Consider the following 18,647-nt stretch of genomic DNA (forward strand, 5'->3'; position numbering starts at 1 on the left):
TCTTCTCCTGTGATGGATATTTCATGTTACACGCTAGGAACAAGTTACATGTTACACCCGTATTTAAAAGGTGAACCTTTCTCATGTGTCACCAAATTTTAGAACTACTGTATTTATCTGCATATTACATTGTTCAATACCTAAATGGACAGAAAGCAAAAACTTTCACTGTGGTGAACATGCTAGAATCTGTAGTTCTGTCCCAACAGTGGCCTAAGGTCAATTCATAAAACCGTAGCAAAGAAAACATTACTTACAATCAGATCGAACATTTGATTTTCAAAGTGCATGTTGGGAAAAAAATCATTGCATTGGTTGTTGTGGATATAATCTTTTTTTCTTGGCTTGTTCTTTTTTTTTTATTTTAATAAATCCTATGACACCACATACATATACAAGATTATTCAAAATACCTTCACTTCCTGCATAAGGTAGGTAGGAGGAGGATTCCCATCACCTTCGCAGCGTAGGGTTACTGTGTCGCCTTCCTTAATGGGACCCGTTGGTGACACCGTAAAAGTTACATCTTCAGTGTAATCTGATTAAAGAATAAACATTACGATGAGAACCGATGAGAGCATCTGTCCCATAACCACAGCGAATACAGAAAAAGAGATTAATGGGGTATGAGGATGACATTTCTTCAAGTTTAAAGATAAAGTTCTTAAACCTATTAGGGTGTGACAGGGGTTTTAACTAGGGTTGTCCTGATACCACTTTTTTAGGACCGAGTACAAGTACCAATACTTTTTTTTATGTACTCGCCGATACCGAATACCGATACTTTTTTTTAAATGTGTCCCCAAATGCAGCCGTGTCCACAAATGCAGCCATGTCCCCCACACATGCAGCCATGTCCCCCACACATGCAGCCATGTCCCCCACAAACGCAGCCATGTCCCCCACACATGCAGCCATGTCCCCCACAAATGCAGCCATGTTCCCACAAATGCAGCCACGTCCCCCACAAATGCAGCCATGTCCCCAAAGAGAAAGCCAAGCCCTCCCCCCCACCGCCTAGTTGATAAGCGCGGGGAACAATACAGCTTTCATTTGAATAGCTGTGTGTTCCCCGCCACGCCTCGTCATATATATAGCCCCTTCCCCTTGTCCGGGCACTTTGATAGACAGATCACCCATCCAATCCTGGGACGGGTGATCTGTCTATCAAAGTGCCCAGGCAAGGGGGAGGGGCTATATATGACGAGGCGCGACTGGGGAACACACAGCTATTCAAATGAAAGCTGTATTGTTCCACGCGCTTATCAACTAGACGGCGGCGAGGGGGATTCTTGGCTTTCTCTTTGAGGACTGCACTGCTCCGCTCTCTGCCCCCTCTCTCTGAAAAAAAAAAGTATAGGGCGAAGCATCGGGAGCATTTGCGCGAGTACTCAGTATCGGTCCCGATACCGATACTAGTATTGGTATCAGGACAACCCTATAACTCTACCTTACTCTATCCAAAATGAAGAACAAAAAATTGCCTATGCTTCCACTTCTGCTTTGACAAAAAAAAACTGGAAGCTGACTGGTTCCTTTCCAGAGCTGCACCAGATTTTGCACTGTTCAGTTTTAGTAAATCAACCCATACGTGTCCTTACACACAAAGACATGTATAGGCACTTAGAGGCAGAAAAGAAACCCATCACATTCAGGAGAGGATTTTTTTTTAGCAGGAAAAAAAACGCCAAACATGCCTAAAAGTGTGTAAACATGTGAAGATATTCTGGCCAATGAAATTAATGAACGCTCAAACATTTGATGTGCTTAAATGTGTTTTCAAAACGCAGCTTTAGGCGTGTTTTTAATGCTGCTTTCTCACCTATTACTGCCTATGGATACGTTTTATAGCTAAAGAAGGAAATGACCCTGCAGGTTTCCTGTTGTAGATCAGAGAAAAGCGCAGGGGTCTTTCCTGAGGCTGCCCTTATACTTATGCATGAGACAGGACAGATGAAATTACTGTGTACTTGGGAATTATGGTGAAGCACGCTTGTGCTGGCCTTTCCATTTCCCTATGCCGCACAGCTGTGGATCATCTTCAGATAGAATGTCTCCCATCACAGCTGGTGTACCCAACATGTTATTTTATTTCAAGGTAGTAAAAGGGGTGAAGGGCAAAAGCCTGGCCTGAACCCAAGGCGAAATTTATACTTCCTGCCGCACTAAGCCACTGTCTGTTGGCTAGCCTTACTATCAATGTAACTAGAGCCCTCATCATAGACATATCAAGTCTGAGGGCAAATAAGTACATACAATACTATTCCAACTAGGCTAGGATAATGTGACTATACAATGGCACCATACATCAGGTTTTATTGTCCATGGTGCAAAGCAGAGGCCCGGATCTAGATCACTTGGGCTGGCTACACGTTATAAACTTTTCTTGTACAATTTTCCTTTAAATTTACCAAAACCATACAATATGGAGTTCAAACCTAAATATTTTCAATGTGTATGCAATCAGGCAGGCCCTTGCACTACATAGTTGAAGTTAAATCTAAAGGAAACCAAATAAGAAAATTGTTTAAGGTACGGCCAGCTTTAGATCTTACAGATTTGGGGCTAGATTCATGTACCTGGGCGCATCTTTTGGCCGGCGTAGCGCATCTCATATACGTCAATGTAAAACAGGAAGCCCAGAACAGTGGGCCAAATCCACAAAGATCCGGCGTAACTTATTTTTTTCCATTTAAGTTACACTGCCTTAAAATTTCTACCTAAGTGCCCGATCCACAAAGCACTTACCTAGAAATTTTGGGCTGTGTAACTTAAATTCCGCCGGCGCAAGGCGTTCCTCTTCAAATGGGGGCGATTCCCATTTAAATGAGGCGCGCTCCCACGCTGGCCATACTGTGCATGCTCGTGACGTCATTTTCCCGACGTGCATTGCGCAAAATTACGTTACGCCGTGCTTTGTGGATCGCGTCGGGTCAATAAAGTTGCGTCGGGAAAAAAAAAAAGATACGGCGGAAAAAAAAAATCGCGTCGCTGGACAGAAGGGTCTGCTTTTACATGGTGTACTAACTTTACACCTTGTAAAAGCAGCCCTAATTTTGCGTATGCAAACTAAAACTTACGGAGAAAAAAGCTGAAAAGCTTTCTGGATCTCCGTAAGTGCTAATTTGCATACCCGAGGCGGCATTTCGACACGAAATGCCCCCAGCGGCGGATGCGGTACTGCATCCTAAGATTCGGCAGTGTAAGTCCCTTACACATGCCGGATCTTCTGCCTAACTATGGAAAACTGATTCTGTGGATCAGTTCCATAGTTAGGAACAGGGATACGACGGAGTAACAGCAGTTACGCCGTCGTATCCCTTTTGTGGATTTGGCCCAGTATTCTCAAAGGAGTCGCGCCGTATGTGGCGCCGGCGTAGTGTAAATAGGCCGGCGTAAGCCCGCCTAATTCAAAGTAGGCAGGTAGTGGGCGTGCCTCATTTAAATTAAATGTGACCCCATGCAACTGAGTGGCCGATCGACCAAACATACGACGCCTCAATGCCTATGCCGTGAACGTTACCTACGCACAGCCCCATTCACGTACGACTTACGTAAACGACGTAAAATACGACGCTGTTCCGACGTCCATACCTTTGCATGGGCTGCGACTCGTATAGCAGGAATAACTTCACGCCGGACGTACATCTAATGTAAACAGCGTATCGGGCGCAAGTGCGTTCATGAATCGGCGTATCTAGCACATTTGCATATTCGAAGCGTAAATCTACGGAAGCTCCCCTAGCGATCAGCGTAAATATGCACCCAAGATACGACGCGTAAGAGACTTACGTCGGTCGTATCTTGGACAAATTCAGGCGTATCTGATTCTTTGAATCAGACGCATACATACGACAGCTCACATTCGGACTTACGACGGCGTATCAGTAGATACGTCGGCGTAAGTCCTTTGTGAATCTAGCCCTTGGTGTTTTTGTAAAAAAATAATTATCCCTTGGCTATACAAATGATAGATAGAGTGGTGTGTTACCAACTTCATGATGACTACATTAGAAGAAATATCAAGTTCTCAGTTACTCACAGTGTAAATTCAGTTTGAACTCTTTGGATTCCATCTGACTGGTTCCACCACCTGGTAATGGAAACACCACTTTGCAGGAGAACATAGAATCAGTGTCTTCTTTTTGGGGTTTCAGAAAGAGCATACTGGACACGGTGTACAAGCCAGAAGACTCCGTCGTCGTGCGGGCAGTAGCATATAAACCTGCAAGTAGAAGTAAATGTTTTAATGATTTCTTTAATTCCCTAAGCCCTTTAATAAAGCACACTCTACCAATTTGGTGTGAGTAGGGATGAGAAGATCTGCCTGGAATTGGTGCACCAAAGGTTGCACGAACATTGCTTATAGTTTTAGATTTGCAAACTATGGATCCAACTCAACTGAAGTCTATGGGGGAAGGACTTGGTGTTGAATTCTGACCATTTGTAAGGTTAATAAGCCAGCTACTGTCAAGCAAAGGACATGGAGGGCCAAGACTATTGTTGCAGACATATACCAATGCCCAAATTAGGGGGGGGGGGAGTTTTCTGTCTATAGAGAACTGTTAAATTTCTGTAACATTCCCAATACACACGGACAATATGGATTCTGCTGTGAGCCTACCCTTTTGTAAAATAAGCAAAAGGCTACATTATGCGTGCTCCTTAATTCTGACTGCGAACCTGGAAAGTTTTTGACCAAAAGTTCTCGATTTGCAAACTTCATAAACACGAGGATTTTCAGTGAACACATAGTCGAGGCAAACCCGAACGTCATCCCTACTTAGAAACATTTGAAAACGGTAGTTTTTCCAAAATGTAAAGTCGAAATTTAGGTTAATGTTTTTGTGTGTGTGTTATAATTTGTCCTATCTCATGATATTGTCACTTTACAGTGTGGATAGTTTGGCCTACAGGTAAATGTGGAGAAAATAATTATTCAGGCATGTGATATAAAGAAGGAATTTGGATAAGGAATGCCATCATTACATCTTTTAGTTGCATTAATGGTTTTTCGTTTTTCTTTAAAAGACTATAATTGTACAAAAATCTGTTTCTTACAATTAGACATGAAGGAGGGGGGGGGGGGGAATTAAGGAATTTGGGACTTTATATGAGGCATAGGACTTGTAGGTCCAGTGTCTCAATCCCTGTATAGCAATTAAGCTGGAAGGAAGGTTGGGACTTTAAATTAAACATGCACCTAACATGCATGTTAGTTTCAAAGTTTAGTTAATTTTTGGGACAGTACGTATATTCAATGAGAAGTGTTTCTTGTGCTGGTGGCGGCTGTCTAAAGCCTCTTACACACGGTCGAATATCCGACAAACTTTACCTTGGATTTTTGTCCGAAGTGAGTTGTTCGGTCACACCCATAGCATACACACGCTCGGACTTTTCTGCAAACTTTTCTAAAACTTTCCCAACATCACGTGTTTTTTCTGCTCTTTACCGCCACCCTTTGGTTAACTTCTGCTATTGTTGGTTGATTTTAACATTGGTTCTGAGCATGCGTATTTGCACTTTGTCCAAAAGTCTGATGGCTTGCTGTACACATGGTGGGACTAGGCACCATCAAACTTTTGTTGTCGTAAAGTTTGTCCATTTGCTGACCTTACTTTTTGTCTGATGAAACCCAAAAAAGTTGGTCCGATGGAGCATACACACGATCGGACAAAATTGAAAACTTGCAGATTTTGAAGTTTGTTGACCGAAAGTCCGACCGTGTGTACGGGCCTTTAGTCGAAATCTCCAGTCCTCTGCCCTCCCATACCCAACAGTGGTAATCTTTTGGTGCTGTGGGAGTTAATTCAACTGGTGGACCTGTCAAAGACACTTGACAGGAGTGCCAAATATGCCTCCCCCCCCCCCAATTCATAAAAGCTCTGTTATAGTTTTCATCAATAAAAAGGACTCTATGAATGGAGGCGGAAGACCTTTCATTTATCCGCCCTTCCTCTATTCATTGAGTGCCTTTCACGGTACTTAAAACTAGTGATTCTGGTGGTCTTTTATAAAACACTGTTTTTGTTGCCCATGTAAATGATCCTTAAGTCTTCTAGCATAGTATAGAAGAATGAAAAGTAGAACTAAATTGCTTGCTATGGGTAGCAAGAACATTTTTTTCTTTTGAGATATATTCAGCCATGTGAATCGAAGGATTAACATTTATGAAGCCTCTTGACACCAAGGATGAGATCATGTAAGTAGAAAATCTTATCCTGTCCTTACACAATCAACATTTGCCATTCCACTGTAATTAGTTAAGATGTTGGTGCTACCTGTTTGTATATAAATGATGGGGGATTTGAAGAAGTGGTCAATCTATGAAACATATTTAACATTACAGAACAGGCCCAGTTCAATGTGACTATGTCTAACTATTACTAGTTATACCATAATGTGGAGAACCTTCACAGACACTTCAAATACATTTGAATCCAGACTAGATGGAATATCAATACTATAAAATCATATTTGTTTCCCCAAATATAGATCTCCACCGGGTTCATACCTGATCCCTTTTCAGTTCCTAGATTCAAAGGAACCTGTTTTCTGTACCACTCAATGGTTGGAGCTGGATAGGAGTTCCGGCTGATGCAGGTTGCAACCTTAAAAAAAAATAAGTGCAGACGGGCAAGTTATACTAAGCTTTGTAATGTGGAAACCTCTAGGGTTGGGATTATGTGGGCAACGAAAAGAATATATATTTTAAAAAATTATAAAAATATATTTCAATACATATGCGTAGAAAAATTACAAAAATTACATGAAATACAAAATTGGTGAAAAAAAAAAAAAACATTTACATTGAAAATATATAAATAGACAGATTGACACTATACCATGGTACAACATGAAATTCACCCCAAAGAGGTGAATTTGTGAAAGATGGACTGATCAGTCCATCTTTCACAAATTCACCTCTTTGGGGTGAATTTCATGTTGTTACGCTGGGTGGAGTTTGCGTCGTTTTCCCGCGTCGGGTATGCAAATTAGCTATTTCCGACGATCCACGAACGTACGCGCGGCCGTCGCATTCTCTTACGTCGTCTCTAGTCGGCTTTTTTCGGCGTATAGTTAAACCTGGTATTTTGCGGCGTACAGTTAGACTTGCCATGTTAAGTATGGCTGTCGTTCCCGCGTTGAAATTTGAATTTTTTTTTTGCGTAAGTCGTCCGTGAATAGGGATGGACGTAACTCACGTCTACGTTCAAAAAATTACGTTGTTTCGACGTCATTTAGCGCAATGCACGGCGGGAAATTTAGGGACGGCGCATGCGCAGTTCATTCGGCGTGGGGACGCGCTTCATTTAAATGAAACACGCCCCCTACCCGCCGATTTGAATTACGCGCCGAGAGATACACTACGCCGCCGTAACTTACGGCGCAAATTCTTTGTGGATTCAGAGAATTAAAAAGTAAGTTACAGCGGCGTAGCGTATCTCCCAAACGCTGCGCCCGTGCAGATCTCTGTGGATCTGCCCCATAATGTCTATAAATATGTGATATCTAGGAAGCCAGAAAAAAGTTTAAAACTGAGTAGAAAGAACAATAGATAATTGAAATTTTAACAAATACCTCTGACTCCTCAACCTCTGTGATTGATAATACTTGTAAATTTACTATAAGCTCTGGTGATGCCGGGGACACTGGGAAGAGAAAATAAATAATTAATTATATTAGTAAAAATGGCTTATATCACAAAGGGGTTATTGCACAGTATTGTTTTTTGGCATACAATGTAAATTGTAGGGATCTTTCTGCTTCTGTGCTACATAGCTGCTGCACAAAGCCAAAAATAATAATGAAGGCTACTGTACATGTGGCTGTATGCAGGTTTTTGCCACAACAGTACTGGAATACACCCATGCATGCATAAAGCTACACATCCCTGAAAGCGAACTATCTGCATACTCCCATATGCTTGCACAGGTTTACACAAGTAGCGGCACAAGGCCACATATGGCCATTCATTAGTATAATTGGCTGTACACGGCCGCTGTGTATCCCAAATGTGAATCTATGCCCACAAGTTACGCCATATGGCCTCATGCACCCATGTGCAAAAAGCCAAATAGGAAACTTAAGCATGAGATCAAGGAGGAAAAGCCTGCAAACTTCCAAAAAAAAAAAAATGGTACTCTCTGCATCTGGAGGTATAACGGTAACGAAGAAAGGCTGCTATTTTTAAATTCTCCATTTGAAAAAACTGGTTGAAAACTAGTACTAGAATTACAAACCCTTTGGAAGGTAAAACAGATTCCATATATGTTTTTCAATTTTGTGTTTGGAGGTAAACCTTAAAGTGTATGCATGGGCTGAAAAAATATACATTCCCTCCAATACATGAACATTTCTAGAAAAAAGAGATAGTCCAGCCAGAATGGTTAGCAGGTAAATGCATCCTCCGCTTGATTCATCCAGGCCACACCTCCAACATGTTTTGCACTGGGGCTTCATTATGGAAGAACCTCCATGATTAGGCAACCAGACTATCTCTTCCTATTTCTACAGTGTGCATTGGGTCTGGATGAACCTTTCCCCAGCCTGCACCCTCACTAGCAATTGAACCGTATCAGCCTGAGTGGGGGCCACCAAGCATTTATCAAAGCACCCTCAACTCGATTCATCCAGGCCACGCCTCCAACATGTTTTGCCCCTGGGCTTCATTATGAGGGAACTTCCACGATTAAGAGGCCAGACAATCTCTTCCAATTTCTACAGTGTGCTTTGGGTCTGGACGAACCTTTCCCCAGCCTACACAATCACTAGTCATCGGACCTTATCAGCTTGAGCGGGGGCCCCCCCAAGCATTTATCATGGATAACATTTTTGAAAGGTTTATAGCTGTAAAAACATTGCATTCACAACAAAATAGCTGAAATCCAGGATGCTCCTTACTTCCTGTTTGGACTGACAACACAACGGCTCTGCTGCACTGGAATCCCAAGCAGCGCTGTCAGCCCTGCCTGCTGGACTACAAAAATATGCCTACCCCCCCCACCGATTTTTTTAAGGGGGTGAATTTGGGTATTGCCTGGGCATACGCTTTAGGTCCCTTTTTTTTTTATTGTAATGGAATTTTGTGGGGATTATAGATACATTTAAGATTGATACCGTATTTGCCGGCGTATAAGACGACTCGGCATATAAGACAACCCCCTAATATTCTGCTGAAAACTGTGGTTTTGTGGTCTACTCACGGTATTAGACGACCCCCTTGTGCGGTACTAATGCCTTTTAAAATGAAGAGGCCGCCGCCACCGGGTGCTTTGTAAGGCTGTATGTAGTCTGTATATGCACCGCTCAGCCAATCCCGATGCACTGTGTTGATGACAGAGCATGCTAAGCCTGCTCGGATTGGCAGAGGTTTTTACTCCAATCCGAGCAGGCTTAGCATGCTCTGTCATCAACAGAGTGCTTCGGGATTGGCTAAGCGGCGCAGAATACATAATGCAGATCACATACAGCCTTACAGAGCACCCGACGGGCTGATATCGATTGAGCAGCTGCTTCATCCGGCGTATAAGACGACCCCCGGTTTTTGGCTGTGTAATTCCGGTGTAAAAGGTTGTCTTATACGCCGGAAAATACGGTACTCATACAGCCCTTATTTTTCAAAGCTTTTATCCTGATTATTCAAAGTACTTAAACAGAAACAGGCAACCACCTGGGTAGCAAGTGGCTCTTAACAGACAACCACGCTAGATAGCAGGAGTAAAAAAAAAAAAATCCAAAAAATTAACAGGCAGTAACATATGTCCATACTCACCATAGACTTTCAGCTCAGTGCTGCCCTCACCATTCCCCTCACCGACAGAAGTCACCTTGCAGAAGAATGTGCTCTCATCTTTGACACGGCTATCTTTGATCACCAGGCTGTTGTCACTTTTAACTGCGACTCTGTCAGTAAAGTCTGTTCCCAGTTCCACCGATGTGCGTCCATCATTATAGGTAGCGATACGGACTCGAGTCCCTTCCTGATTTATCTGTGTATGACCAGAAGAAAAAAAAAACAATATAGGAGATAGTCTAACACAGAAACATGAAATTCATTTATCAGGGATCCACACTTGGGGGGTATTTGTAGCATTTACAGTTCCTTACAGTTATATTTTGTTGGGCTTAGGCTGACCGTACACGGTTCAAATGTTGGCCAGTTCACCTGAATTTGAACCGTGAATAGGCAGGCTAAATGTACCAAGTTGATCGATCAACTTTGGCAAAACCAGCCTTCCGGATGCTCTTACGATTTTTGGTGGCAGCTGCTATAGCCACTAGCGATAATTACTGTCTTCTCCCAGTGGGGACGGTTTCTTCCTAACACATACTGTTTCATATACAAATTTGTGGGTGTGAAAATTTACAGAGCATGGCACCAATAATAAGGTTGTAACAACGTGCAGGGGCACCCTTAAAGAGAAAATAAACCCTGATGGGTTTTGACCTCTTCCTTCCGGGGCTGCGGACTCTGACTGGCTGGGGCCGCGTGACGTCACTCCCGTGCATGCTCGTGGGAGCTGTCAGTCACGGCACATACGAGCACGATACTCCACACCAGGGAGAAAGCCTTGCATTATTGTGTGGCGTTACAGACAGAAGAACAGGAAGTAAGGATTTCTCAGAAGAAATAAGGACATTTAAAAGCAAAATGGAAGGATGAGGTAAGTGAAGGTGGACTGCACTAAGGGAAAGGAAGCTATTTAGGAAAAAAAAAAATTGTAGCTTTACAACACCTTTTAGGCATGCCTTTGCACTTCCTGTTTGCCAGATTATTAAAGCAGAGTTCCAGGCATTTTATAGTTTATTAAAAGTCAGCAGCTACAAAAAGTGTAGCTACTCACTTTTCAGCAGCTACAAAAAGTGTAGCTACTCACTTTTCTAAAACAGACACTCACCTGTCCCATGGTCCAGCGATGCGGCCACACGGAGCCTTTCTCCTCTCCCCCTCGTCTCTGCAGCACCTCCATTGCAACTGTGTGCACTCGGCAATAACAGCTTGCGGCGAGCGTTGCGCTGTGCTCTTTGCGTGGTCAGGCAATCTTCTGTGACGTGTAACAGAAGATTGCAGAGAGGGAGGGGCCGCCTAGGCGGAGAGGAGGAGTCATCTAGGTGGCTAGAAGTCAGGAGAAGGAAGTGGGACAGTAAGTCTCACTCAAAACTAGGCACCCCCCCCCCAAAAAATGACATGCCAAATGTGGGATGTAGGGGGCGAGGAGTGCTTAAAGCAAAACTTTTGGGTGGAACGCTACTTTACGCTCTCTCCAGCGAATATCTCACTCTTGTCACTCATGCTACCATCCGTATTTCCGCTACCACTTGTTACGGACCTTTGGCTTGTACCTCGATTATACTTCTGCCTAATTCCAACCTGCAACTGCTTGTTACCATTCTTTAGCTTGTTTTCTGACTACGCTTCTGCTTGACCTGCTATATCTGCTACTGGTTGGTTGGTAAGTTGACCTGGGAACTTTCTTTGGTTTTGTTTTGCTCGTACTGTTGGAATACTGGTAAGGGGGACGCACTGGACACCTTTGCTGCCACTGTGCTAAATGCTGGTGTGTCCAGTGCACCCCTGTGCCTTTGAGGAGTGGGCTCCCTCCAGGTTTAACTGCCCTCTATCTATACATTATTATTAAATTGCTTCTACTATGCAGGCTCTCAAAAATTTGTTGACTTAAGACCGCAGATAATACTGGGGTGCCATGAAGCAACTCTGCTACTGGACCCTGTCCTGCTCACCTCCTGGTGGGGCGATGCTGAGGATCACGATCTGGTACTAACACAACAAAACACATCACCACCTTTAGAAGCTCTGGTGAACAACAGTTAGTGCTTAGACTCTGCACCTGGGGTGACCCTGTGCCATCCGTCAGGGTGACCTGCTTCTGCACTTATCAAGTTGGCTGGAGGGAGCCTCTTTACTGCTATAGTTACTGGCCTACGGGCCTGACCCCTGACTGCGACAAGTCTGAGCCAATGTTCTGTCAACTTCTGATTCTGTTCCTGCCCACCTTGCAGTTTGAAGTATCCCTGCCCAGCTTTGCAGATTTCATCTACTACTATTGCTTTTTTCATAATGTAAAATAAACCAAAAAACTCTAACAGGGAGCATGGGATAATAATGATCACAACTGGTCTGCAGACTCAGGATGAGTCGATGAAAGCCCATGTTCAGCTGAACCTGAAAGGAAGTTGGCCTTGCTTATCCAATCAGCTGTGACCGGGGTATTCCTGATCCCACAGCCATATGGCCATATCAGGTCAATGATGCCACTCACCAGCATCCTGCCTCTTTGTGTATGTGCAACTGCAGGACTGGGAATGCCCCGGGCACAGCAGACTAGGCTAAGGGCTGGCAAAACGTGGATTTGAATCAAACCCAAGCTTATACTTACTCAGGAACGCAAGCAAAGGTATCTCACCAAGAATTTTAAAAAGCTGTTTGGTATGGCGTCAAGGAATACTATTGTTAAGAAATGGAAATCCCAAGACTTCCCAAATCTGAAGTCATTAACACTGTTAATCTTAACTATACTTACAAGCTTTTACTGGCGATCAACTCGCTTAATTGCAATAGATTTGACCAAACATGGTCAATTTGGTCTGACAAATATGTTTGTAGCGCCCCCCCTTTAAAGTTAGTGTGGCGTTACGCTAAAGTTAGTTAGTGAATAGGAGCAATTGAAAATCTCCCATTCCCAATTGTTAGTTTGTGCTGTTGCCAGTTCGGAACTGCCTCATGGGTCAGTCTGTGTGTCCAGGGGTGCGTTGCCATCCCTGGGCGACAATTGGCGCTATAGGGGTTCTTTGGACGTGCTGGCGGGGGGTATATCTGTGGCACCCGCCATTTTTCGTTGTTCTCTGCGGGGCCCGAGATTCAGGTGCGGCATCCACCTTCAGGGTGCGCGCATCCGTGGGCCCCGTCCTCATGGCCTGCCTGGCTAAATTTATGCACCTCGCGGAGCCTTCTTCTGATGAAGAGAGGGACCCCAGCGTCTTGCTGGGCTCCAGATCCTAAGCTGGGAGCTGAACGGTGGGGGATTGGCTCGGGAGAACCTAAGAACAGAGGTTGTTTGCGAGGCCTGGACGAACCACGGGGATCCGGTCACCACGCCATATGACAGGTACCCCTTTTTTGCTGTCAGTAGGTGACCCTATAGAATAGGACTTACTGGGAGGATTCGCTATCCTTACACGCTGACTATATTGAGAAAATTTACTAAGCCTGTGGCAGAGGCATTGTTTTCTCCCAGTGATTTGATTATTGCAAGTGACCCTTTGGCTGCCAGGTCCAAGTTAATTGCCTGTCCAGGGGGCACTTACCCACCCTGGCGAGGGTGGCGATGTTTTGAATCGTCTGTGCTGAGAGCAGGCTTGCTCTCTATGCTTCTGATATCCAAGGCCTGATGCTACAAGTTCTTCCTACTCATCAACCCTTTTCTCTACTGTGTGTAATGTTGATGTTGGCCATGTTGACCTTGGAATAAAGCATTGAAAACTCACGCTACCGGCTGGACACTTGCTCTTTTATCCACACTCACAAGTATTACCCCTAGACAGAAGAATTTGGTAACTTAATAAGCCGATCCCAAATTAAACCAGCGGCTCCTTCGGGGGTGAGCGCTACATTTTTCTAAAGTTTGAACTGTTGATCTATTATATTACCTACTACAGTTATAATTGCCTGTTTCAACGCTACTAATGTATATTGTATACATTATCTCCGTGTTGTGTACCAACCCCTGTCAAGTTGAAAAAACAATAAAAATGTATTGAAGAAAAAAGAAAAAAGCAGTTTGGTAGATGCTGGAGAATGAAACCACCTAACACTGAAATATTCGTTGTGGCCAGACGACCCTTTTAATGTTTGTCACACCAGTGACTTTGAGCAGTTTCAGTACACAATGTGCACCAGAAAATCTCTTTTAAACTGACAAGTAAATTGCTAAAGCAATCATGCCACGAAGACTCGGAATGCACGATTGTCAAATCTTCATCTCTTGTGCGATGGGGGAGAGAGAGAGTCTTCCTCCCCCAGTTTACTTCCACTTGTCAGAGCAAAAGCTGTTGACAGTTAATGCATTCCTAATGAGAAAATCAATTTGGTTGTCACCTTACAAAAGTATAACCACAATTTCCATTTAGCCTATTCGGAATTAAACCTGTTAAAGCAAGTTTCTGTGTTGTCCTTATCCAACAATAAGATCCCAACTTTTTTTTTTCCGCCAATTAAAAAGATTTATCTCCCTTGCCTTACACAAAGAAGGGAGGGGTGCATTGAATGATCTGTGCCTTCACTGCACTAAACCATCCCCCAGTAGAAAGACCTTTTAGCACTTGTCATGCATTTTGCGATGTATTCAAGTGTAAAGAAAATGCATAAATAAGAGTCAGTCCATTGTTTTTAACAGGACCTGTTCACACCAATGCATTGCACTGCAGTGTTTTGGAAAATCCTGCAAAATCGGCATTATGGGAGTATTTACCGGCACTGTCACAGAAAATCAATGCAATTCAACACAACACATCCAATACATCATATCAAGGCATACTGACACAAACCATATTAACACATATGATATTGTGGGGATGACCCTTCGAATCCTGACTCCATACAAAGCTTTTATGCCCGGGTACTTTTACAGTACTTTATTTTTTGCTTTCTTTCAATGTTCCCTAATTAAAGGCTAAATAGAGATCAAGATTCTAAAACAATGTACATATAATGGTGAGTATATACTGTAGATGCTGCTCAAGTTTTAACTATAATTTTCTTGTTCCAACCAGTGGCGGTTCGTCCATAGAGGGCGCTGGAGCGCCGCCCCCTCTGGCTCTCACCGCCACTGAGTCTAATAACATAGATTCATGCATTGCACGAATCTATGTTATTGTCCCGCTGCCGCCCACTATTCAGTTGGCCGGATGTTGAGCGCCAGCCAGCTGAATAACGTCAGCTGGTTGGCTGTACGAAGTGCCTATCAGAGCCAGCGGCTCTGATAGGCTTTCTGAATACAGCCCTCGGGTCCCCGGAAGCTTATCCTCAGAACGCACGGTGTGTGCGTTCCTTGGATAAGACTGACAGGCGTCTCAGCCAATCAGGTTGGCCGGTTCTGGCTACCGGTAACCTGATTGGCTGACGCGCCATTGAGGGTGGGAGAAGACATTGAGGCGAGGGTCGAGGACGTGGATGGCTGACTCCAGTAAAGGTAAGTGCCGGGCGGGGGGTGGCACAGCGGCGACGAAGGGCACAGTGACATCAATGGGGACAATTGGCACAGCGGCGACAATTAGAGGGCACAGTGGGGACAATGGGCACAGTGGGGACAATTGTCACAGCAGCATGAATGGGCACAGTGGCGCGACAATTAAAGGGCACAGTGACATCAATGAGCACAGTGGCGACAATTAAAGGGCACAGTGGTGACAATTGGCACAGTGGCGACAATTGATGGCACAGTGGCTGCGTTTGATGGCATGGCAGAGTGGTGACAATTGATGGCTCAGTGGCTGTGTTTGATGGCATGGCAGAGTGGTGACAATTGATGGCACAGTGGCTGCATTTGATGGGCACAGTGAGGCTGCAATTTTTTTTTTCGTTTGCGCACCCCCCAGAAATTTTGAGCACCAGCCGCCACTGGTTCCAACTATCTTTTTTTTTTTTTTTTTTTTTTTTGCATATACATTTTTTTTTTATATTTTTTGGTATAACTTAAAGCGGAGCTCCACCCTAAAATAATACTGTACTGCACTAGCTTCCTTTAAATATCATTAAAACAGTTCTGTGAAAAAAAAAATTAACTTCTCTGGAACACCCAGTTGCTAGGTAGAATTCCTAATCTGCCTTCTTCCTGGACCGCGGTGTTTCTACTGTCCTAGCTAAGCCGCACAGACTCCTGAGAAATGAGTGTCATAATTTCCCAGGAGACTGTGCGCTCTTCTGTGCCGAAAAATTGCGTGATTTCAATACAGAGTTTTATTTTTGTGTGGATTGCGTTATCTATGTTGTCAGAACAACGGGGCGGGACGTTCCTACACCCGTTGTCATGACAACGGCAGAAACAACCTGCGCTATGAGCGAGATCGAGACCAGCATGCACCTCTCCACGAAAACAATAAAAAAAAATGTACTGGGCTTCAGATGCCCACACATAGGATGGCAACGGCCACATCATGAGCTGCTGCAAATAAGGCAAGTGTAAGATTGATTTAGCGATCGATTGGCGATGTATATCACTATCTTTAATGTCATGTTTAATGTAATTCAATTAAAATTGCCAATTTTTTTTTTTTTTAAATGTATGACTGGACCCCGCTTTAAGCACAGCAAGTAGACATTGGCATGCATACTTTCACACTAAATATTTGAGACGCTTACAATGCTGTAATGATGAATGGGTCAACCCACAAGCCTCCCACTGAGTAAGAAACAGGGAGGCAATCCTTTATTAAGCTCATATGTCATTAAACACAAACATACTGTATTGAAAAAAAAATTAACATTGCAGTTCCTCTTATTGGAGTTAATTTCCTAAAGGAAACTTGGATGTTCACATTGCAAGGGAATGTGGTGAAATGGCATGGCTTTTTTGCTTTTAGTAAATCAACTCCATTGCCTCCTTCAATCCAACCTCAACAGAAAACAATATTTTTGCACCCCGACCAGCAATCTCCACTGTCAAATGTCAATTTATGAGCAAAAGATGTGTCTAACTTTTTGTGGGTGAAATTCCCATTGTGGGATCCATAATACTGACCTATTAACTGGACAACCTACCCAGTGTATAGTTTTTCGCACACTAAAAATCAATGTTTTTTTTTTTTTAATAAAAAAATCCGAATTGTTTTTATTCTTCTTTTTTTTTATTTATTTAAATCAATTTTTTTTTAGATTTTTAGCAAATTTATTTTAATAAAAGGATTTTGAAGTAAAAATCTACCTAAAGACACTTTTCTATTTAAGATACATTAATAATTTAGTTTATTCAGTATGAAATGGAGCTTAGTTATGTAGCATGAGGCAGTATATTCTGCAATATTCCAAGTGAGTGAGCACTTCCACTGACCAGACCCTGCTCCCTCTCCTCTCTGATCCCCTCTCTCTCTCTGACCCCTCCCCCCTCTCTCTCTCTCTCTGACCCCTCCCCATCTCTCTCTCTCTCTCTCTCTCTCTCTGACCCCTCCCCATCTCTCTCTCTGACCCCCCCTCTCTCTCTCTCTCTCTGACCCTCCCCCTCTCTCTCTGACCCCCCCTCTCTCTCTGACCCCCCCTCTCTCTCTCTGACCCCCCCTCTCTCTCTCCCCCTGAGCGCTCTCTCTCCCTCTCTCTGACCCCCTCTCTCCCCTTCTCTCTCTCTGACCCCCCTCTCTCTGACTCCCCCTCTCTCTCTCTGACCCCCCTCTCTCTCTCTGACCCCCTCTATCTCTCTGACACCCCTCTCTCTCCCCCTGAGCTCTCCCTCTCTCCTGCTGAGCTCTCTCTCTCTCTCTCTGACCCCTCGCACTCTCTCTCTCTCTCTCTGACCCCCCTCTCTCTCTCACAACCTCTCTCTCAGTCTCTCTCTCTCTCTCTCTGACCACCTTGCTCTCTCTCTCTCCCTGACCCCCTTGCTCTCTCTGTTTTTCTCTCTCTCCTTGCCAACAACAGTCTATCTCCTGTTTTAACTCCTTCCTTCCCATCATCTGCCGCAACGATCCCCTTCTCTCGTGGCTGCGTCACGGGCGGCTCTGATAAGTTTCGGCTGTAACTGTCTCACAGCCGAGCAGTGAAGCCACTTCCCCCTCCTCCATGTAGTCTACAAGTGCTGTGTGTGCAGCACGCGCTGATCATCTGAGCCGAGGTGTAATGTAAAGAGGTCCTTAGGTGCAAAGTGCTGTGTAATGTAAAGGGGTCCAGAGGTACAAGGGCTGTGTAATGTAAAGGGGTGCAGTGTAATGTAAAAGGGGTCCAGAAGTGCAAGGTGCTGTGTAATGTAAAGGGATCCAGAGGTGCAGTGTAATGTAAAGGGGTGCTGTGTAATGTAAAGGGGTCCAGAGGTGCAGGGTGCCGTGTAATGTAAAGGGGTCCAGTGGTGCAGGGTGCTGTGTAATGTAAAGGGGTGTGAAATATATATGCATATGAGCATATATTTTTTTATTTTGGTGGGGGAGTGGATCTTGGGTGGGAGTTCCCACACTTTTTTCCCCAGGACTTGACCCCTGATTTGGGTTGATTTACTAAAACTGGACAGTGCACAGTCAGGTGCAGCTGTGCATGGTAGCCAATCAGCTTCTACCTTCAAGCTTGTTTAATTAACCTTTGACAAAAAAACTAGAAGCCGATTGGTTTCTATGCAGAGCTGCACCAGACTTTGCTCTTTCCAATTTTGGTAAATAAAACGTGGCCTTAGATGAATTTAGAACCTAGTCATTTTTTTATAACACATAGATAACAACAACAATGGGTCAGCAACTGTATTTCTTTAGTTGAACCTAGAATCATGAAATGCTTCTAACCACTAACTATATATCATGAATAATAAGGACAGATTAATCCATCAACTGAGACAGAATATTGATTGTAACACTACTCCACCACTGGCTGGTGATTAGTTTTCCTACAGATCTCAGAGTCTGATAAGCAATGAGTGGGTGGATTCTCTACT

At 43.9% G+C, this 18,647-nt stretch overlaps 1 protein-coding gene across 1 annotated transcript in view; it reads right to left on the minus strand.

The window, feature by feature from the left end:
* The window catches only part of BCAM (basal cell adhesion molecule (Lutheran blood group)), a 148,054-nt gene that overhangs the window by 45,300 nt on the left and 84,107 nt on the right, over positions 1-18,647 (minus strand). The window contains exons 3-7 of the mRNA XM_040327453.1: positions 9,776-9,992; positions 7,582-7,652; positions 6,515-6,611; positions 4,043-4,225; positions 414-538 (exon numbers count right to left, since the gene is read on the minus strand). Coding sequence (XP_040183387.1) covers positions 414-538; positions 4,043-4,225; positions 6,515-6,611; positions 7,582-7,652; positions 9,776-9,992 — 693 coding nt within the window. The remainder of the gene's footprint in view (positions 1-413; positions 539-4,042; positions 4,226-6,514; positions 6,612-7,581; positions 7,653-9,775; positions 9,993-18,647) is intronic.

This window comes from Rana temporaria, chromosome 10, assembly GCF_905171775.1.
Source record: "Rana temporaria chromosome 10, aRanTem1.1, whole genome shotgun sequence".
Lineage (NCBI taxonomy): Eukaryota > Metazoa > Chordata > Amphibia > Anura > Ranidae > Rana > Rana temporaria.